The sequence below is a fragment of the Mollisia scopiformis genome (assembly GCF_001500285.1).
Source record: "Mollisia scopiformis unplaced genomic scaffold LY89scaffold_46, whole genome shotgun sequence".
Classification (NCBI taxonomy): domain Eukaryota; kingdom Fungi; phylum Ascomycota; class Leotiomycetes; order Helotiales; family Mollisiaceae; genus Mollisia; species Mollisia scopiformis.
The window spans coordinates 95,517-116,500 of record NW_017263626.1 but is presented as its reverse complement, the minus strand read 5'-3'; the positions used below and the strand labels follow the sequence as shown (position 1 = coordinate 116,500).

The 20,984-nt window shown below is 48.5% G+C and overlaps 6 protein-coding genes across 6 annotated transcripts; 3 read left to right on the top strand and 3 right to left on the bottom strand.

Annotated features, from left to right (window-relative positions):
• Positions 1–68: 68 nt before the first annotated feature.
• Positions 69–810, top strand: LY89DRAFT_692617 (uncharacterized protein). Its single transcript, XM_018216572.1, has 2 exons — positions 69–338; positions 652–810. Exons 1-2 carry the CDS (start codon positions 332–334, stop codon positions 804–806), a joined length of 162 nt encoding a protein of 53 aa, XP_018060633.1. The 5' UTR covers positions 69–331; the 3' UTR covers positions 807–810.
• A 1,726-nt stretch (positions 811–2,536) lies between these two features.
• LY89DRAFT_414764 (uncharacterized protein) lies at positions 2,537–3,442 on the top strand. Its single transcript, XM_018207357.1, has one exon. It carries the CDS (start codon positions 2,858–2,860, stop codon positions 3,329–3,331), a length of 474 nt encoding a protein of 157 aa, XP_018060632.1. The 5' UTR covers positions 2,537–2,857; the 3' UTR covers positions 3,332–3,442.
• A 611-nt stretch (positions 3,443–4,053) lies between these two features.
• Positions 4,054–5,019, bottom strand: LY89DRAFT_692614 (uncharacterized protein). The gene is made up of 2 exons (XM_018216571.1): positions 4,818–5,019; positions 4,054–4,738 (listed from the first exon to the last, which is right to left on the bottom strand). The coding sequence occupies exon 2, from the start codon at positions 4,717–4,719 to the stop codon at positions 4,291–4,293; it is 429 nt and encodes a 142-aa protein (XP_018060631.1). The 5' UTR covers positions 4,720–4,738; positions 4,818–5,019; the 3' UTR covers positions 4,054–4,290.
• A 789-nt stretch (positions 5,020–5,808) lies between these two features.
• LY89DRAFT_744000 (uncharacterized protein) lies at positions 5,809–6,279 on the top strand (the record flags this gene model as incomplete). Its single annotated transcript, XM_018221005.1, has 1 exon — positions 5,809–6,279. One exon carries the CDS (start codon positions 5,809–5,811, stop codon positions 6,277–6,279), a length of 471 nt encoding a protein of 156 aa, XP_018060630.1.
• A 629-nt stretch (positions 6,280–6,908) lies between these two features.
• On the bottom strand, positions 6,909–10,080 carry LY89DRAFT_633202 (P-loop containing nucleoside triphosphate hydrolase protein). The gene is made up of 4 exons (XM_018211333.1): positions 9,865–10,080; positions 8,980–9,712; positions 7,152–8,927; positions 6,909–7,101 (listed from the first exon to the last, which is right to left on the bottom strand). Exons 1-4 carry the CDS (start codon positions 9,870–9,872, stop codon positions 7,084–7,086), a joined length of 2,535 nt encoding a protein of 844 aa, XP_018060629.1. The 5' UTR covers positions 9,873–10,080; the 3' UTR covers positions 6,909–7,083.
• A 398-nt stretch (positions 10,081–10,478) lies between these two features.
• On the bottom strand, positions 10,479–20,876 carry LY89DRAFT_633199 (uncharacterized protein). Its single transcript, XM_018211332.1, has 4 exons — positions 20,665–20,876; positions 20,578–20,613; positions 10,989–20,531; positions 10,479–10,939 (listed from the first exon to the last, which is right to left on the bottom strand). Exons 1-4 carry the CDS (start codon positions 20,721–20,723, stop codon positions 10,813–10,815), a joined length of 9,765 nt encoding a protein of 3,254 aa, XP_018060628.1. The 5' UTR covers positions 20,724–20,876; the 3' UTR covers positions 10,479–10,812.
• Positions 20,877–20,984: the final 108 nt, after the last annotated feature.

Genomic DNA, 20,984 nt, shown 5'->3' with positions numbered 1-20,984 from the left:
TCAGTCGTCTTGTCTAGACGAGCCAAGAAGTTGATGGGCAAGCTGAGAGCTAAGAGGTGGACGAGCGTCGAATTTGGCTAGACCGGAGTGGTCGAGGTTGGGCTGTAGCTGGGCTCGGCTTTCTCAACTACGGTTAGACGTAGGAGATGGAACTTGAGGTTTGGATGAAAGCGAGCTTTGCAATCTGTATCTAAGTATCAGTCCTGATTTCGTCTAGTGAGATCAAGGTCTGATCTAATGCAAAGAGCACGAGGAATGAGCAGGCCGGTCAGTGGTATTCGATCTAATAAAGCACCCGCGGGAGATGCGGTGCGGTACGATGCAAGCGCCGATGGAGACTACTAGCCTGATGAGCTCGGCCAGCTAGTATAGTTACCCGTTTTAAGAGGTAATAGGAGTTCCTCAAGTAGTCGTAGTGCCAAGGTTACGCATCCACCAGTAACAAGTGCCCGAATGGCAATAATGAGAATGAGAACAAGAATGATGATTTAGAGACTTCGACCTGAGCGACCACACAGACAAGCAGCTGATCGGTCTAGCTCTGGAAGATGATGTACTAAGCATGCATCATTTTCATCGTCTCTTTTCTGCTTCGGGGGGTTCTCTCGACAGGATCTCTGTCATACATGGCTAGGAAATAATTGGACATACGAAGGTTTTCGTCTTCTCTTCTCTCCTCCACTCTTTGCTGTCAATTATTTTTTCTTTTCTTCTTTTTTTCTCTCTTCTCGGGGCCCCGAAAGTTGTCTGGAGGTCAGGTATCTGGTTCACAAGGTTCTGACTGTGCTATGGGGGTGGCGGGGTGAGGGGATGCAGCGGTACATAAAGAAACAGAGCTTTGGCGAGTGAGAGGCTTCGGATCGGCGTGGCGGTATAGCGGCGATTTCTTGAGCAACGAGGAAGCTGCAGCGTTCCACTGCTGGCAAGTGACTGGTCGACACGCGGCGAGGGAGATCTGATACAGTATTGTATGGCTGGAATCGAGAAAAAGATGTCGCGCACACACACACACACACACACACACAGAAACAACTGGTAAATTGGTCAAGGATCGCGGCAGCGGCGGATGGTCCTACAGTAGCTGAAATGTTGACCAAGAAGAGATACTGTATGTAGGTGATCTTGTTACTCCGAATGAGGTCGAGGGGCGGCCGTGGCTTTTCTGTCAAGTGGCACGCCTCTCCGCATCTGTGCGTGATTGCTGATTGCTGATTGCTCTTGACGTTCTCAATTGCGTCTCATCCACCATTTCGAGACATCCGAATGAATTGTGTGTGTAGTTGACACAGGCCATGGGCTCGTTGTCGTCCGTACTGGATGGCTGGCTGGATGGCGACTTCTCCTCTGTCTGCACTGGCCCGGACCGGATTCGATGGAGTACGCCAAGTACGGTAAAATCAAGAGAAGCAGTTCAGGATGGGATAGGTGTTGTATGTATATATCAGAGTATTTTCAAGCTGAGGAGAGATCCTTCAACTATTCAAGTGCTTGCAGATTGTCTGTGCTCTTCCAGGGGAGCCTTGCTTGCTTGCAGTCTTCATTGTACGGTACGTGCGTAAATTTACCTACCTACCTACCTACCTACCTACCTACCTACTGTACCAGTCAGCACAGCAGTATCATGGCCTTCGTGGGACGACCTACAGTAGTAGTGCAAGCCCAGTCATTCCAGAATCTGAGATCAAGATCTCCTTCTCTTCCTCTTCCTCTTCCTCTTCCTCTACCAAAGTTCGCACCCCTCTTCACGGCCGTGTTCTCACAGACTCGATCATTGAGGATACAGTCCAGTCCACAGCGGGAGCGGTGGAACACAGTTCCGCTGTTGGGCCTAGTCTGTGTGTAATAGTCTACCTATCTATGATGTGCCCGTGTCACTAAAACTCAAAAATGTCCCGCTGCAGAAATGCAGAAATTCTCCTCTCCCAGCCTCCCACCTTGTCTGCCGGACGTTTTCACGTTAAAGTCCCCGACAGTCCAGTCCATTCAGTCCCGCTGCCATCCGAGCTGAGCACAAAACAATCACACCGTCCATCTTTCACATAATTAACTGCTTTACCTACAGGCAGAAGATCTGTCTCACACGTGCACACAGAGTACAAGGTAATCTTACCATCCCTATACTTGCCGTCCAAGAGGCTTTCCACAAGATCTCGACGAATACACGGGACGTGATCTAGAATCTCAAGCTGTTCTCGACATCTCCATTGGGACTGCATACCAAGATTCTGATTCCGCTGTCAAACACTCTTTGCTTTCGTCCCAGCCGCAGTTTCACGTAGGAGTCTTGCGCCATTGTTTGATCCGAATTGTGCACTGAGACTGAAATGCTGCTAGCGAGCTTCCTGTGCAAAGTACTACAGTAGGTAGATGCGCTTTCGCTGAGCCCTGTCAAACTTGTGGGTTCGAACCCAATTCATTGGGAACTTCTTTTGACTTATGAGACCATTCATTCATCTTAGTTTGTTTTTTCTGCTATTTCCCAATGCATCTCAGCTACTTCACATATTCCGCGATGCCTCTTAGCAGAAGAGCGTCCGGCAACTCTATACGCAATACGACCATGCTATTGATATTCAACCAGGATCCTTCAGGTCGGCGATGTGTGAAGCGGGAGCCGCGGAGACTGGGTATGTGATTGAACAGTGCACGGCTCGAGCATCACCTACTCAGCTGTCCGTGCAGGTCGGAAGCCCTTCCAATGCATAAACATTGCAAGGGAACAATTGTGCATGGTCTTATCTCTGCATTTCTGGGCTGACCAGTCCACGGACGCGGATGAAATGTGTTTCCCGGTGCCATGGCTCGATGATCAAGCAAGTGCATTCGAGAAACGCCTCAATATGAGTTTGTGTGCGGTATGCGGGGACGAAGCTTCTCCTGTTGTAGATGCAGTAGTCTACCTGCTATTTGCTTCATCTGTACTGCACTTTCAATCAGCCTCCAGCCAGAACTCGGATTTTCCATCTTTAGCAAATTCGCGACATCAATCTTATCTGCTTCAGGCTTCAGTGCGGTAAGTGGGGAACCAGGCTGGCAGCTTTGCACGTCTATTCTCCCTAGATTAGTCTGGATGATCCTGTCTGTAAATTCGATATCCTCAATCAACAGAAGAGATTCCAGCACTATGAGAGCCAGCAAGGCGAAATTACCAATTGCGAGAGTAAATCAATTTTCGCGATCAATACCGAAACTTCTCTCAAATATGATGTTAAATTGTTGTACAATCGTTTCCTTTCATTGTGTAATTCTTGTTTGTACCTTGGCTCCATCGAATGAAGATCAAGCCAGACCTCCAATCCATTTGGTCCACGAATGCTCCAAAGATGACTGATGGCTATGGAACGACCAGTACTCCATGCGGGGTCAGACGAGCAAGCCATTTGAGACACGAAGTTGAGTACGTAGTTCAACCTTCTGTAGGCAGCTCAAAGGTGAGCGAACTTTTGACGAACTGGGATGTTCACGAGCAAGTAGGGCACTATGATCACTCTGAAAGTCATACGTCATGAAGGATATTCTTCTTCCTGAACGTAAGAAGTAGTCCCGACTTACAATGAGAGCCAAAATGCCGGCGTTGTCTTGGGAATCCCTGAAATGCATGGTATGCGTCTTTGAACTTAACAAGTCGAGCCTAATCTCCTATCCTTTCATGGTGAATACCTCTAGATCTTGGAGTATACTTACACTATCATGGCAGAAATATGTGAACTGCGTCCTGCTTTTCGATTTGATCTCTTATTTTCCTGCAAGAGCTAGCCAAGCTATTCGAGTCAGCTACTACCAACCAGTTCACCTAGATAGCCTGCCCTCTTTCTCGCTCTTGTGACTTCGAATGGAGCTAGACTCAGCAAACCCAACCCGTGCAGTTAAGCCTACAAAGTAAAAACTAGTGTCACGCCTAGACTTACCAATACAGTCCTAGTACACTAGAGGATATAGTTTACGGCGAGAAAGGACAATTGGCTTGTTCAAGGGAGAAAAGAAAGTATAGACGCTTAGCAGAAAGAAAGACAAATCTCATACCAGGCAACATTAGTGTGAGATAGTGTAAATCTCAACTGGATATTTGGCCAGCTTATAGCAACCATCTTACAATACAGACTATGGTGACTAGTCCTCAAAGTCTCATAGATATACTTTGAGCTGATCATTTCTCTGTAAACTCTATCCCCAATAGAACATCTCGCCCACCATAGACAGAGAGGATATCATTTATCCCTACGCCTTCCGATGCCATGTATGTTTTACATGTTATACAGTCATACACTCTACGTCTCTCGATACCTTGCTCTATACCTTCTCCGCAAGTATCTCCTTCACAATCCTCGCCACATCCCCCTTTTCAACCGGCTTATCTCCAAGCACCTCCGGGCCAAAGACCCTCTTCAGAACATCCCCCATAGCCAACTTCCCCCCCTCACTCCTCAATCCCTCCACCACACCCGCTACGGCCGCCCGAATCTCCTCTTCCCCCAGCACCTTCACATCCCCCGCATACTCCTCCATTATACTGACCTGCAAATCCTCCTTATCCGCCAGATCCTGCCGGCCCGCATTCTTGAACTCTTCACTAGCGGCTTTCGAAGCGTTTGCGGATTTGCGGAGCAGAGCTAGCATTTGCATGTCTGTATTGATGGGATTGGAGGTCTTGGAGGCATTGAGGGTTTGGGAGAGCAGGGCGCGCAGGACGGAGAGGCGATTCGAGTCTTTATTTCGCATGGCGGTTTTCATGTCTTTTCTGTTGCGGGCAATTGGTCAGTAGGTGAGGTATTATGGTCTAGCTGGAGTTGTGGGAGAGGGAGGAGACGGGAGCTTGCCTGATCTTTAAGAGCATGGGCGGAGTGGTTGTGGTTCCTGTCGCATAACAGCGACTACAGAGCCGTGAAGCTCTGAGCATTGGTCTCGTAATCATCGTGATACAATTGATGAGCTCGAAAATGCGGGAAGAGGGAAGTGCTGCGGGATTAAAAGCTCAAATTGTGTGGGCAGAAGAGCTCTTCGTGATCTCCAGAACATTTTTTCGCTTCGCCAAAAGCTGAGACCTCGTCCATCCGAGCCAGGGACAATTGGGAACCTGATCCATGGCCAAAACATACGTCAGCTGCACGAGAGTTTTTTATGCTTTTTTCATTTCACCTTCTTCCAGATATGAAATCAATTGATACATGGAAATGATCTTCTGAAGGTGGAATGAGGGACCGGATTCTGATGTGAGTTATTTCCAATATCAATCTATATCCCGACCTTGCTACTCTGCTCGTTCTCCCCGGATTCCAGCTCCCCGCATTTCAGTGTTCAGCCAAGACTTTCAGCACGACGTGGAGCCGAGGATATTTGAGGAATGTCTTGATTTTAATAAATACGCACAGTGATATCAACTCAATTTGTTTGTCAACGTTCTGCGGGTCATTCGGCACCTTGAAAGCCATATTTGTGATTAGACGCGGCACGAGAGTCACGAGCTACCAGTCACGCCTGGCCTCTCGGTGTCAAACAGACGCAAGATGTGCCTCTGGGTCTCGAAATCTGAAATCGATTACTTTCCCCGTTCATATTTCACCTTCGAGCCTTCCATTGCTTGTTCTGGTACTGACTTTACTTCAACTGTGCCGTTCCCTATCACAAAGCTACCATTGACTGATTCACTTATTCAGACCTCAGACGACGACGACGACTTGCAGTGAATCTCATTATACTCACTACTTCCTTCGATCCATTGATTCACTTGAAAAGCTCAGACGAAAGACAAAGAGAATCTCCCACAATACCATCTCACAGCAAATCATACCAGAAACAAAGTAAATAATCATGGCAACAATTACTACGCCACCTCAACCCGAGCTTGCAACAAAGCCCTACCTCCTTGACGTACCCGACGAAGAGGCCCAAAGAGGTCGAAAACGCCGCCGTTCATCCGGTACTCACACTTCTTCAGCAGGTAGCACCACGCTCCGTGGTCGAGGCCGTCGTCGCTCTCTATCCGCAACCCTTCCATCGGCTGACGTGACCGAGGAACGACCACGATCAAGATCGCCAGGACGAAAGTCGCCAGGAAAGAAGTATGCAAAGAAGTATTTGGAGGTGGCAAGTAGGACGGAAAAGAAGAGAAGAAGTCAAAGTCCTAGCCGGAGCCGAAGTATGGGACGACAGGGAGAGCCGAAGCCGAGGCGAAGACAGAGAACTAGGAGCCGAAGTCGAGTCCATGATGAGAAAGGTGAGAATGAAAGAGAGAATGATCGTGCTGGTGTGGATTCAGGAGAGGTTGCTGTTGAAGATTGAGGGGGAGTGCTATTAATGATTTCTGTGCTTACGATTGAAGAAGTGGCGTTTCTGCACATGGTCTGCGGCGAATTGGCGTTGGAGATCTTGAAACAAGCGGTGGCGTTTGATTTGAAGATTGACTATTGCACTGGTTGCAAATCAATGTCAAATCTGCTTTTACTTGCTTTACGCTTAGGGTAACAGGTCGGGTTTGCTTTTTTCACCTTCTGCGTTGACAATAGCACTTTACTGTTTGCGCAGTCTTACACAAAATCACATATCATCTCGTAACTTGGTGGCCCAACCTACAAACGTTGTTTACCTTATTGTGTGCTCCATCTTGCCGTGCTAATTACGGGCATCTGCTATGTTATCATCAATAAGGCACGAAATCTGCATTCAAAGGTTGTTCAGCTTGCCAGACTCTAGGTATGAGAGCTCTATACAAAAGCAGTATAGAGTCTTGGAATTGCACGTTTGGGTTCCAGATTAGAATATCAGCAATAATCATTCACATAGGCATGGGAAAACTCGTGTTCTAGAGGAATTCGTTTCTCATGCAGCTAATTACATGGAAACTCGGAATGTCGACGAGTAACAGCAAAAAAGGGAAAGAGTATGGAGATTTATCACGCTCGCATCAAGCTCGCTGCTTTTTGGCCTAAGCCGATCTCAGACCAACCAACCACCGATGTCGTGACTGTGCTTTTCTCTCATGATGTTCGTATCGCGTGCAAATGCTTCTGATAATCTTGTGTCGATGTAGATGCGCAACACCGCAGTGAGCTGGCGAAGAAATCTACCAATGAAGATAGGATGCATCTATAGCTTATCATAGTACTGGTGACAATTAGCAACGTTCTCAATGGCATGGTGTTAGTGAGACTTACGTTCTCAACGCCTGGAACTTCAACCTTGAGACCCTTCTTCTTACGGATCTCCTGGACGATTTGACCGACTTTCGAGGTTCCGTCAATCGGTGAACCACCTGGAAGAATTTGCCAATGATCGAAAACGGATTGAGGGAATGCTTGGCCGGAGGTGTGTGAGCGGAGATCAGCGTTAAAGCCGAATGACTCCATGACGGGAAGATAGGCCTTGATGGTGAAGAGAGGGGTTCCAGGGCGTTGCTCTTCGGCGAAGACGTGACCTCTACGGCGGGTAAGGACACCATAGACACCTCCCATAGCGCTCTCGGGAACTTGAATCTCAACCAAGAAGACAGGCTCGAGGAGACCTGGCTCGGCAAGGAGAGCAGAGGCGTACAGGACACGGCGAGCAGTTGGGATGAGTTGACCACCGCCACGGTGAATGGCGTCAGCATGGAGAGTAACATCCATGATGTTGAATCGACATGATCGCATTGGCTCTTCGGCAACTGGTCCTTCTCGGGTAGCCCATTGGAAACCGGAAACGACGGAATCCTTGATTTCGTTCAGGTACTGAACAGCCTTGGTCTGATCAACCAACAAGTTCGCACCGCCGGCATCTGGTCCAAAACACCAAATCTTACGGGCATCTGTGACATCCCAACCATGGTCGTCGGCCAAGACACGGGCACGAGCCTTGAAGTCGTCACGGGGGCTGATACGACCAGCCTCGATTTCCTTCGAAACCTCCTCGTCAAGTGGCTCAGCAATCATGTAGAGACGGTTGTGCTTGTTGGGTGACTTGGACAAGGCAGTGATGCTAGACTTGCCAGTGACAGTCTCACGGTACTGAACGACAGGGTCGGAGATGCGGAGTGGAACACCTGCATGGTCCTCCTCAAGATCCTTCAAGCAAATCTCCAAGTGCAATTCACCAGCACCGGCAACGACGTGCTCGCCAGAAGGCGAGATGAAGGTCAAAACACAAGGATCCGACTTTGAGAGGCGCTTAAGTCCTTCGACCAACTTGGGGAGATCCTGAGCGTTCTTGACTTCGACTGAACGTTGGACGACAGGGGAGACGGAGAACTTCATGACCTTCAAGTTGTGGGCGGTATCACTGGTGGTGAGGGTACCAGATTTCAACAAGAATTGATCGATACCGACCAAACCGAGAATGTTACCGGCTGGGACATCATCGATAGGATCAACCTTACCACCCATCATGAGGACAGTACGTTGAATAGCCTTGATGAAGAGATCATCCTTCTTGCCGGGAGTGTAGTTGGGGCCCTGGATGCGGACCTTGAGACCAGATCGGACGGTACCAGCGAAAACACGACCGAAAGCGTAGAAACGACCCTTATCAGATGTGGGCACCATCTTGGAGACATACAACATGAGAGGTGCTTTAGGATCACAATCTCGGATACCAATGCATGCCTCATCGTCAGGAGGACCTTCGTAAAGAGTCTCAGCACGGTACTTCTGGGCAGTGACGGGAGATGGCAAGTGGAGGATCATCATCTCCAAAAGAGCATCGGCGGCAGGCAGGAAAGTTCTCATGACAACCTTGAGCAATTGCTTGCCCTCCTTTTCCCTGTCGTCGGGATTGAGCTTGATGTTGAGCTTCTCAAGGAGGGTTGGAATCTCATCCTTCTTGAAGTTCATGACGGCAGCGAAAATTCTGAAGATGGGGTCAAGGATAAATTGATTGAAGGCACGCTCCAATTGCTTGCCCTCGTGAGTTCCCTTGTTGGTCCACTTCTTGGTGTGGGGGTTGAAGTAATTGTCGCCCTGAATTAACATTAGCATCGCCCGCTATTGTCCTCTCGCAAAGAGTGCTTACCCATAGACGCTCCATCATCTTATTCCGGTCAACACCAAACTTCTTGGCATATCGTTGAGCAAATTGTCGAATGGTGAAAGCCCAGCCGTGAAGGCCGGAACCAAACGCAACAGTTCCCTTGTATGGGTAGACTTGAACATCACCAAGAGATTTGTCGAAGTAGGTGGAGATGACGACGTTGACGGACTCGATAGTTCTCGAGAAGGATTGGTAAAGATCCTCCTTGGAGACTTGCAGCTCGAGAAGAGCACGATCGACCTTGTTGATGATGACAACGGGCTTAATACGCTCACCAAGAGCCTGACGAAGCACGGTCTCGGTTTGCACACACACACCTTCAATGGTATCGACGACGACTAAAGCACCGTCGGTAACACGGAGGGCAGCTGTAACTTCAGAAGAGAAATCGACGTGACCTGGAGAATCGATCAAGTTGATCAGGAAATCCCTGCCATCGGTCTTTTGGCCAGCAATGTCTTTCAGATCCTCGTCATCCTGGAGGTTTCCGTACAGAGAGATAGCCGTCGACTTGATGGTGATACCACGTTCTTGTTCGTCAGTGCGAGTATCGGTGGCTCGAGCATCACCGGCCTTTCCAGCGGAGATAATGCCGGCTTTCGCAAGGAGGGAATCGGTCAAGGTAGACTTTCCGTGGTCGACGTGGGCAATAACGGACATGTTACGAACGTTCGTAGGCTTGTCCATCAAGGCGCGGACCTCTTCGATGGTGAAGCTGTATTGCACACCAGGATTAGCATTTGTGATATCATCTTAACTCCGACCCACGGTTTCATGAGCAGTCGACTCGTAGACGGTGGGAAGGAGGGCGCAGACGAGTTTGCATATCCAGATATCTTGCTGCATTGAAGGTGACGGTGAACTTACTTGACCATGGTGGCGGTATTGCTTCGAAAAGCTGATTAATTGAAGAGTTTTGTAGAATGGCGCGAGAGAGCGCAAAGAGTGTTTCGGGACTCGATAGTGGGGTAAATATCCACCCGAGTCGAAGGATCTACCTGAAGCTGTCTTGGATGAACCTCGACAGGGAGATAGAGGGTGCAGGAGATGTGGTGATACTTTCGATGAAGAAGATGGAGGAGGAGGTGTTCGAAGGATAAAGAGGTCGAAAAGAAATCTTGTCTGTCGCTTGGTGGGGGTTGGTCAACGCACGCCGGATTGGCTCGGTAAAGGGTACCCCTCTCGCCGATAGCGCCACCCCGGCCGCTCACTTAACCCGCTCCTTCGTGAGGGCTTTACCCTAATGGGACTCTCGTCCTGGTCTGACCGAAGAGTCATACCGTGAAGTGACGAATTGACGTCTCAAATACACCACTTTGCCCGGTGAATGAGAAAAGAGCAGAATCCTCGGAGTGAATGACTCTGGATGGCATCCTTTCGCCGTCTCTTCACTATATGTCTCACCTTGTCTTGCCTATTGAGTCTACATAGACCACCGCCCTTTGGAGAGCGACTGCTTTTGAACGTGAGGATATTGGACTAGGTAACCTGTCGCCATTATTGGACTGGATACTCGGGCAGTGCCCCTATCAAAATTGGACAATCGTTTGACCTGCATAGTCCGAGTGGAGTGCATTGCTACCCTTGTTTGTAACCGTCTGCAGAGCGTACAGTAGCTCTAGTCGTTTCCTTGCACCTTCAAATACTTCTCAGGGTCAATAAAATACATTATAAACTATCACAGGTAGCTTGCTCTCCACTGCCCATACAACGATGCTTTGCTACGCTTTGTGGAATCTCCAATGGCCAATGCCCTGAACGCCTTCGCTATGCTAATGCCAACCCAGATATATATATACAGCAGACGAGAATGGGTCAAGATGACCCCAAAATCTTCCCATAGGCATCTTCCACTTCGCTGGCAAGTTCCAGAAGTGTCACGATCACAATTTGATGTGTCAAATTTGGCAGCCGGTCTCGATGAAGTCCAATCCATTCCAGTCTAGACAGGTCAGCTCCAGAAAGGTATGTGTCATCAAAGAATTACTTACGGTGGTGTTGCTTCGCCCATGTCTCTCAACTGCGGCGTCTCGATAATGGGCGGCTCAAGGGCGGTATAGTTGTACTTGGATTGTGGTACATTGACCTCCGCAGTAATCTTTTGTTGCTCGCCTTCTTTCCTTTCCGCCCCATCCTCATCCGGCACACCAGTAATCTTGACGGCTGAAGGTGGTAACGGTTTTCCAAGTCTCTGAGCAAGTGCTTTAGAGTGTGCTGCCCACATGCCTCTAATGTAGCCAATCCGCGAATAGTTCCAACCAACCTCGACTTTTCCTTCGAAGGAGCTCTTGAAGATGTAGTCAATATGATTAGAGTTTGGAATCTGCCACGTTTGCATAGTAGCTTCAACTTTAGGGACCTTTAGGATGGTCCCTCCACGAGATCCAGTGGCGCTGTTGACAACATCCTCAACAGAAATTTCCCCGACAGACTTTGGCATTTCCACCTTCTTGACTCCAGCAAGACCAATGCGGAGCTGACCAAGTGTAAGACCGAGGATACTATGGATTTTACCTTGATCCATTGTGACTGCGAATCTGGCTTGTGCATCGAGAGCCTCTAGCTTGAAGACTTGATGGTCCGAGAATGTATTTGGGAACGCCCCCATATTGACGGCTTTTAGGGTGACAATAACATCTGTATGCAACGAAATCGGCGAATTGGCTATTTTGTCTTCCCCCACCACGCCGAGAGCAACCTTCGGAAGCGGCGAAGTCGGTTGAGCGACAGATTTCCTCTTCATGTATCTTTCGATCTCAGATAAAGAGGCTTCATAATTAGTTCTCTTTTCTTGAACCAACCTCTGGAATGCTTGAAATAGTGCAAGGCCCTGGGAGGCACTTGTAGTAGTACAGAAGACCTGCACAGCTTCTCCGTCAAGGATTGCGACGAGCCGGTCGCCTTTCGCATGGGAGGCATTCCTGACATTGTACATGAGAAATTTGAACGACGTAATATCGGCAACTAGAAACGCTTGATAATCAAAAGCTGCCTTCACTCGCAATTGACTAAATCCAAGAGATCCTTGAACAAGCGGTGTTTGATTTAATGCCATCTCTCGGGCTGGCCATTGTATCGAGGTTCGTACTTTGAAATCTTGCAAGGCAACAAAACCACTCATTCTACCAGTGCTGTCGACCCCGATTTTGTCAAAACCTAAGCACAGATTTTGCTCCCAGTCCGAGTTCTTTTTGGACGAAATCCAGAAGTTCGATATCATGAACGCCGATTTCCCGATGGCCTGACCAAGGTCCAATTGTACGTCTAGCTCCGCAACGGAAACCGTTGCGTTCCAAGGAAACGCGCCTGTCGCTGCAACTTGTTGATATCGTTGAACGAGAAATGTTTGCGACTGTAGCGTTGGATTTGTTGCAGGGTTTGGCGAGCTCTGACGGATTTCTGGTGGCACCCAGATCTCCCTGAAGAGTAGAAAGTCTTGCAACTGTTTCGCGTTCACAAGAATCCGCATTGGACTGATCTTCAGTATTGCAGAAAGTCCACTGGTCCCGCTGACGTGCTTACTGTTCATCAATGAGAGGAAGACTGACTCGACATCGAAGCTTCCAGTTGACTCCCGAGAGTAGACATGCTGCACTGAAGCTTGAAGCCTAGTGAAAGCTGCAGAGGCTGCAAAAAAGTGACCGTGTTCGGTAGAACGTACTGTGTTGATTGTTATGTAGATGTCATCAAAGCGGGCAGTTGCAGCAACGCGAGCAATTGGTTGGCAGCTAAGACTGAATTCTTGCCGACAGATTCGCAGGCCAAGATTTAGCCTTGTCTTCCCTAATACCGCGCTGGGATCGGCAGTCAGAATGTTGTCTTCATCAGCTCCCATGAACTTTTGTGGAGATGCTTTTGGCTGGGAATGCTTCGTGTCGTCTTCGTCACTGACAACCTCTTTGACCGTTGAGGATATTTCCATGATGAGGGGGACAACTGATGGATATAAGATATTGGTAGAGGCATCGACCTTGACCTCTGCGTTCAGCGACGGGTCATCTAAGCCGCTGTCCTTGTACTCGATCTTCCAAGCCAGACCCGGAGCTCGAAGAATTGTGTTGCTGCTCGCATCTGTCTGTGTAAACTGTCCGTATTTTCCAGTCTGTGGCGCTCTACTTGGTCTGATTCCTGGGGTAGTATTGCCAGGGCCGAAAAGCTTCTTACCCGAGAGGTACACTACAGCTCCTGCAAAATCCGCATCAACTAGCAGAGACTCCATGCGCTTCTTCCCGAAGAATGGTTGGCGGCGGGTTGTTTCCGTCGTTGGTTCAGGGCTTGGTCTACTCCATGTAGCTGAAGCAGCCCGAAGCTTTTCGGAGGCAGAAGTAATAGACTTCTGCAAGGCGGATGCAGGGATCATGAACTGCGACGTGAGGCGGAGATCGAGTGATTTCCCTGCCGCTTGAAAGGCGAGTCGACGAGCATCTATTGTAGACACGAAACCGACATTGAAGATTACCTCTGGCAATAACGCTGAATTCAAAGATCTTTGACTTTTATCTTGTGAGGTGGGGACCATTTGCAATTGGAGGTCCTCAATGGTCAATCTCGCAGCATTTTCTTTCCTTGTGGAAAGATCGATACGCTTCAACGAAAGCACGAGATTCTCTTTTTCAAGGTGAGGGGACTGACTGGCTTCATATGTCCCGACCAGCCAACTCACGTGGATATTCAGCAGCTCCAGAGAGTACATCGAAGCAAACATGACCGAAGAACCAGAGATACTGCCTTCTGATCTGTCTTGCTCCTCGTTGATGGCGATACGCGGTTTTGACTTGCGCAGCTTCTGTAGGTATTTCTTCTCTCTCGATAAGTCAAGGTCTTTGATTTTGTCTTGTAAGTGTCCCACAACGTCAACAACAGATGATGCAGTATCTGCAAATAGGTTGATCTCCAGTCCATCACTGTTCATGTGAAAGGACCTGACTTCGTTGCCAGAGTCGTTGAGTTTAGACGTTGCAGTTAGATGAGCCGCGAACGCAAGATTGCCACAAGGCTCCATGGATCCATTGCTCCACCGAGAGAGCTCAAACATAACCTGGCGCAACGACATGCGTAATTCGGGGAAATCTAGCACAGGACCATCTGGTTCGAGACGATTTGCAAGCACAAGCTGAATACAGCCCAAATTTAGGTCCAGTCTTGCACTGTTTCGTTCTCCATCCTGGCCTTGGGCGTTGGCGAATATATCAAATCCAGCCAATGTGAAGTGTGCATCATATACCAGAGGCGACCCTGAGGATTGGGTGGGTGGAGTTTCTGGTTTCTTGGAAGGTCCAAATACTTCCTCGACATGACTTTGGAGTAATTTCAGATCTTCCTGTACGTCATTAATGACACTAGAGATTTCGGGTCTATTGAGCGCAGTCAAGAGGCTGTGTACCGCAGCGGCATCTAGTTCGACAGGTTCAACGGACGTTATTATCGATACGGTATTCTCTTCGTCCGACATATGGCTGGTGATACGACCATTAGTGGGGGGCAACTGTAGAAGCGAGATGCTTTTCGGTTTGTTGTTCACAACAGTTTGTATGTCATGTGAATTTTCCTTCACATCGAAGTCAAAGATAATCTCTGAACCAAGCTGCGCAGCCACTGACGCTCTGGCGACGACTCCCGAAACATTATACGTCAAAGACTGAAGTAGAGGCACACTGATGTGGTACATGTCTAGAAATAGAGCAATGTTGATTTTTGTGCGAGAGCCGGATTTTCGAGAAGGTGCCGAGTGTTCCATCAGATCTGGCTTTCCGGCTGGAATGGTTCCTTTCAGGCGATGTAGCTGCAGAACCTCGTCTCCGACAACGAGATCTAGAACTTCGATGAGGGCCAATATATCTTGCTTCAGAATGAAAGACAGCTGTTGACAATTGCCAGCTACCTTAACGACGTCGACTAGAGTGTCTTCGTTCAATTGCGCTTCATGCGAGGCATATATACTAGGACTCCGCATTTGGAAAATGGACAACTCTTGTGAATGGCTCGTGATCCTTGAAGTGGCTGCTTCGGCAGCAAGCATCAAACATCCTACACTTTGGCTATCACCTTCTATTTGGTCAACCATTACAAAGGAGGCCTTGAGCCCTTCACTAAGTGACGTTGCCCGGATGTTGATCGTGTCGAAAGTTATTGAGCCCTTGTCGGTGACTACTATCACATGAATCCTACGTTTGGGCTTGTCTGCTCGGTGATTGTTTGCGACTGGGAGACCACCGTCCGGACGGCTGGGTTGAGCAGGACTTTGGTGGTGCAGTTTCAAGATGTCCTCTGCGAGTTCACACAACTCCCAATTCAAACTGATTGATACATGAGCACAAAATATCTGAGCCACCATAGTTTCCACGTATTGCGTCACTGCATGCGGATCAATATCAGCTGTTGACAACGACGCCTCGCTCTCGAAAGATGACGAGATATCGGCCAAAGATACTTCGTTTTGTTTTGGCCCAGGATCAAGCACAAGCCGCACATTCTCAGTCCTAAAGGATACTTTGAGCGGTTTCGTCCTTGATAATGGTTTCTTGAGAGCAGCTTCGGATCCATAGACTCGTCCCATCACACGGCATGCATTGATATTGTTGAGATCCCAACTTCTCCATTGGTCGAACCCGTCACGAACCTTCTGCTCAGCATCAGCTGGAACAGTTTCCGCATTACTCAGAACACGATTTGCTATGTCGTGCTGAGTTGAAACGTGCAAGCTACTGTACATATGATGTAGGCGTGTAACTATCTTCCAGGAGTCGGTTGTTCTCAAATGGTCCGCAGCAGATCGCAAAACGTAGGATGGTCTTGTGAGAAACAGGGGATCAGGAGCTTGTTGACCAGCAGTGGCGACAAGATAAGTGAATAATTTGACACGATTGCGTTGTTGCTTGAGTCGATGTGAGAAGGTCTCCACAAGCTCACTACTAAGAATTTCTGTCCGATGTATCAGAGAAGCAAGATATTCGAGTTTACTACTGTTGGTAGCAATCTCAAAGCCTTTGAAAGCGACGCTCGCCGAATTCTCGTTATTTTGCATAAGCCAGAACACAACATCGTCTAGTACGCCATGAACTGCCGCTTGTGGGTCATCTATAGCACTGTGTTTTTCTTTAGCAGCGAGTGCGGCCGTACGGAGGGAGACGTGCACGACGGAAGACTTCCGGGCGCCCTCTGAAGTCTCGGGTACCAATGGAGAAGTTTCGGACCTCGTTGTGATAGCAAGCCCAGTCATGGAGAGATCATATTGGTCGAGCATGTCGTGGTGATCGTGTCTAACACTCGGAGTCGCTGAAGAGTTCAAGAACCGAAGGCTGATCCCAGAAACACGTACGCTCAGATCAAGCACTTTGCCTGTCGATGATCTCTGCCTTTTCAAATCGAATATCTCGTTCAAGCAGTCGATTTGAAGCTCATCTAAGAGGTCAATGGGATCAACAGCCTGCACAGCACTGAGTAGACCTGCAACTGCATGCGCTGCCTTTGGGCAGAAAACCCCTCTAACACCAGTTGGGAACTCTACCATGAAACTGATGTGCGTGGAATCTTCGTCCACCCGGTCAGGTCTTATGTCGCCTAAGTTCAGTTGATTTATATCACCATATGGGTCGGGCTGCAAGTGTGTAGTAACCTCGGGTAAATCTCTGATGTCAGGTTCTACACCTTCAAGTGGGAAGTAAGGAGCCACGTATGAGCTAGAAAATGTGACAGTAGATGGAGGCATGCCTCGATTGTCTCCAACAGCACTGTAGAATGATGATTGCCGTCCAGTTGAAGTGGAATGGTCCCGGAGGGGGATTCGTTGTCCAGGTCCAGTGCTAGTGTGCATACTACGAGACCGTGACTCTGCGGCCGACGTTTGAGCCATTCTTAGAGAGCTGTGAGGACGTACAATACTACTTTCGCTTCTCAGACTAGAGCCCGACAGTGACAGAAACGAGCTTTTGCGGCCCATTGTACCTTTTCCATGGCGTATGGAGGATGCTTTCGAGTGGATGGAGAGATCATCAAGCTTGTCCAGGGTTTCTTGGATGACAGGCAAAGGCATTGGCGGTACACATTGAGCTGGTGGGTCCACCGAGACTAACATCGAGTCATCAAGAATATTTTGATGGAGAAGGAAATCTGTTCGGTGGGTTCGTTGATCATGCCGTTTGACATGCTCTTGTTGAAGGCGACGATCTTCTTCAAATCCGAGCTTTCTCTGGATGATGGCAAACGACAGGGTTGTCTGAATAAGTGCATGTGTTTCGACCGGATGCTGTGCCCTAGATCTGTGCCTTGATGCAGACTCTGCATCTACGCAGCCAAGATGCAGATCGGGAATCAGGAGGTTGGCCTTTTTGGAATAATGGCTGCCAGCCCAGTCGTTGAAGTTGACTGTGATAGTGCCTGCAGCAAGAAGAAATGCAGCTTCATCCACGTGAAGCCAGATGCGTAACGATTCAACGGACGCGCTGAGGAACGTGATGTCGTGGAGGATGACTTCTGAGATAGATGGTAATGCATTTTCATCGTCGTCGAAGGAGAATGCAAAAGCTCGAGCGCCACCAGCTAGGCGGTTGAAGAATTCAGTTGTACATTCTCCAGTAACAGCTCCCACAGCGAAATCCCAGTTACACATATAGGTTGGCTCTGTCGGAGGTAAGCCAAAGAGTCGATTACCGGCGATTGTGACTCCATCGATGTAGAGCTGTGTACTTGATGTCGCGCTTATAGGAGTGGCGGTCCCCTCATCTTCGCTATCCTGAGAGAAAGCCAAAGTACTCAACACGCAGTCTAAGTCCATGTAATAATTTGTGAACCTGAGATCAGCTGCGAGGGTCGGTATCTCAATTCGTGTGTGATTTTTGGCCGAGTAAAGGTTCGACGGGAGAATTACACTAGATTCATCTGCAGTTATGCTGAGAATGACATCCAGGTCATTGGATTTTTTATGCGGTGGCTGTGAGCTGGCTCCGTCACTACCCTCACGTTTACCTCGCAACACCTCTTGATATTCTTCAAGAGTCTTAAAACGGATATCGTCACCAAAGTAATTATCCTTAAGCTTTAGAAAGTACCGAATCACGAATCCATAGAACATTGCGGACGGAGCATGACCATGAACATTCAGCAATAGTGTGTCGGTGTTATTCGTCGAAGTAGTTGCACAATATTGGTAGGTTCCGTCGATGGATAGTTCTTTCAGAGTTGCCAGCTCTGTTGAGCTCAGGAAAGTCGCCTGCGTGTTCCAAGGAGGGACATGGAGGTTAAGTCCTCCATGTTTTGCATCAACATCGAAGGTAATATCGTTGCGCCACGGGCAATAGCTGTCTATGGGAATCCGAATCCCCGCATTCAATATGGCGCCGAATATGATAATGAACGTATTGTCGTCAAAATCAGAAGGGTTGTTGATGATGTTTGAGTCGTTCACATTCAGATAAAGCCTGAAGTCACGAAGGTGCAAATTGACCAGATACCGGAAAGGAGTGAAAACCAGGTAATCGGGCGGCGGGCCATTCCCCCAATCATCGACAAGATCAATCAGTAGGAACACATGCTCTCGTAGAATAAAAAGCTCTAAGCCATTGCTATCCACGTCAAACGTCCAAGTACGATGGCCGTTCCACTGTAACGGGCTAGAAAGATCACATATTATGCGATTTTCAACCGACCTCCAGAGTAGACCATGGTTGACGCTTGTAGTGATTTCAGTATTTGGCAGGTCCAACTCGAGCTTATTTCCAAAACCTGCCGGGCCTGCGACCATGTCCATGGTATATTTGACAATTGCATTTGCCCCGACTTTGACGTCAAGCCAGCCAAAAGGTCGAATTTCAGGACCGGGATTTCCCTTATCTACCTTCCTTTTGCGATTGCCCTTCCCGTTCCTCTTCTGATCGTCAGGCCTGGCACCCATAGTATCTGCAAGTTTGGTCCATTTCCAATTCTTCGACTCTTCTCTGATTGGAACGCGGAGAATAGTTTCTTCGTCAAAGGTAATACTCAGTTTGAACTCTGTTGGCACTCTGAATTGCCCGGATACCAAATGCTTGCTAGGTCGAGAATCTTTGCATAGGCTTGGAAAGAATACTCGTTGTATGTCCGCACGTTGTCTATCCGCCCAGGGGCCATAGTTGATTGTAGCGCCTTTGAAGGACAAGTCAATGCCCCATTCCGGAGGAGGATCACCATTAATGTTAGCACTTTCTTTGCCACGTTGTTCGGATGCCAAGTTCGAGCGCTCTGGAACTGTGCCGACAACGTCCCAATAAAAGCTCATGCTCGCCTCTGGGCTGTCTGCAATAGTAGAAACAGTAGCATACTCAATTGCGGACCACTTAGCTTTGTCATCCTGCTCGCTTTCGTCAAGGTACCTCGATAATCCTTGCCAGCTGTTTGAGTCTGGCCCGGCACGGGATGGGTTCTCGGGAGAGCCATGAGTGCTGGATGATAAAGATTCCACCGAGCTTCGAAATGCAGGCACAAGATCTTGCAGCCTGTGCCATACTCTTCGCCGTTGACGGTGGAAAAAAGAATGTGTGTGGACATGATGAGTATTCGAATCTTGGTGTTCCCCTTCGCCACGCTTCACTCGTGAGGCAGCTGTGGTTTGGTCTTCTTTGAAATCATCGTTAGGTTTTATCTGGACAACGGGATGAGCAAACTGAAAATTGATCAGTTGACGATACTGGTCCAACGTTGTTGAATTTGCTGCATCAATCTCCCCACTCGCCCTGTCGGTCTTTGCAATAAGCACGCTTTTTGTGTTCTCGTTTCCAAGTACAACAGCTGCTTTCACGCAGTGTATGTGAATGGGAAGAAAACGCAGAATGAAAGCTCCCTCAGAACTGCCATTCTTCTCTTCAAAAGGAACGCTCCCAGCTCTCGAGGTGGAAAAAGTGGATCGAAGTCTTGGATCGTTTGGCTCGATCCCAAAACTACTCTTTTCCGTCAAAGGTGTGCCCTCTTTCGACTCGGAGCAGGAACCAAGGTATTCTTCTACTTTATCCGAAGCAGCCAGTGGATCCCTCTTTCTTATCCTAGCCCTTCCCCCTTCAAAGTTGCCTTGTTGTTCCTCTGGAGCAGCTTCATAGCCGTCATCGTCTCCTCTCGTCAACCCTGCTACTATTGCATCATATGCAGCGCTTCGGTTGTACACGAACCATTCCGCCCCGTTCAAGAAGACATTGAGCCGGCAAGGCAACTTCTTGCGGTCCTTCTGGCCTCCACTTTCTCCTCCATCGATGCTTTCTCCATCCACCTTGTCGTTGGCGGAATCCGTTGACACTCTTTTTGATTTAGAGTCTTGGTTCTGGCTGACAGCCAGTTCCCTAACATTCCTGAGCCAGTAGCACCATGTGATAAATCCACTATGGATCAAAATTGTCTCGTTGTTCCCATGGTATCGGAAACCTTTGAAGAAGACTCGGCCTCCAAGAAGGGATATCTGCAGTGCTTGGATGTCTATGTAGACTCGATATTTATGCCACGTCCAAGCTCGCAGACCGTAAGATACCAGTGTTGCGAACACTCTATTGAAATAAAAAAGGAAGAAAAGCGTCCTACAACGTTCAGTTATAGATGAGGCTCGAGAACGAATTTACTCACAGGATTCCACAGACAGCTAGCTCAACTAAGAAGACCCTATTAGCTTGTTAGATATTTGCACATCCAACTTGGACCATGATCAATCACCAATTGAAGTCCAAATTTCCTTTCAAAGGAGAGCTGGTTAGTCCTCCAGAGCTCGACATCCTTCAAGCTGGAAATTGATATTCTGTGGCACCTCGTTGCTCATGGTGCTTAGAACGGTCCATTCTACGCGTCGGATTGAGTTGCAACGGTCTTCCGTAGGCGGAGATCAACTGATTGATGGAGAACAGCCAAGTCGAACAAGTGGTTGTATGGTTGGCGGAACTTGCTCATGCCTGTGATCGAACTCGGTACTTGTGATGATGCGTTCCTGGCAGAACTGCTTTCACCGCCCGCGTGTACAACCAATTTCTTGGATTGCA

Coding starts and splice junctions, on each gene's coding strand:
- LY89DRAFT_692614 (XM_018216571.1), bottom strand. CDS start 4,719: ATGCGAAATAAAGACTCGAATCGCCTCTCCGTCCTGCGCGCCCTGCTC.
- LY89DRAFT_633202 (XM_018211333.1), bottom strand. Junction 8,928..8,979: donor AGATGATGGAGCGTCTATGG/GTAAGCACTCTT, acceptor ATGTTAATTCAG/GGCGACAATTACTTCAACCC.
- LY89DRAFT_633199 (XM_018211332.1), bottom strand. CDS start 20,723: ATGTCGAGCTCTGGAGGACTAACCAGCTCTCCTTTGAAAGGAAATTTG. Junction 20,614..20,664: donor GGAAATTTGGACTTCAATTG/GTGATTGATCAT, acceptor ACAAGCTAATAG/GGTCTTCTTAGTTGAGCTAG. Junction 10,940..10,988: donor ATGGGCGAAGCAACACCACC/GTAAGTAATTCT, acceptor TGACCTGTCTAG/ACTGGAATGGATTGGACTTC.
- LY89DRAFT_414764 (XM_018207357.1), top strand. CDS start 2,858: ATGCGGGGACGAAGCTTCTCCTGTTGTAGATGCAGTAGTCTACCTGCT.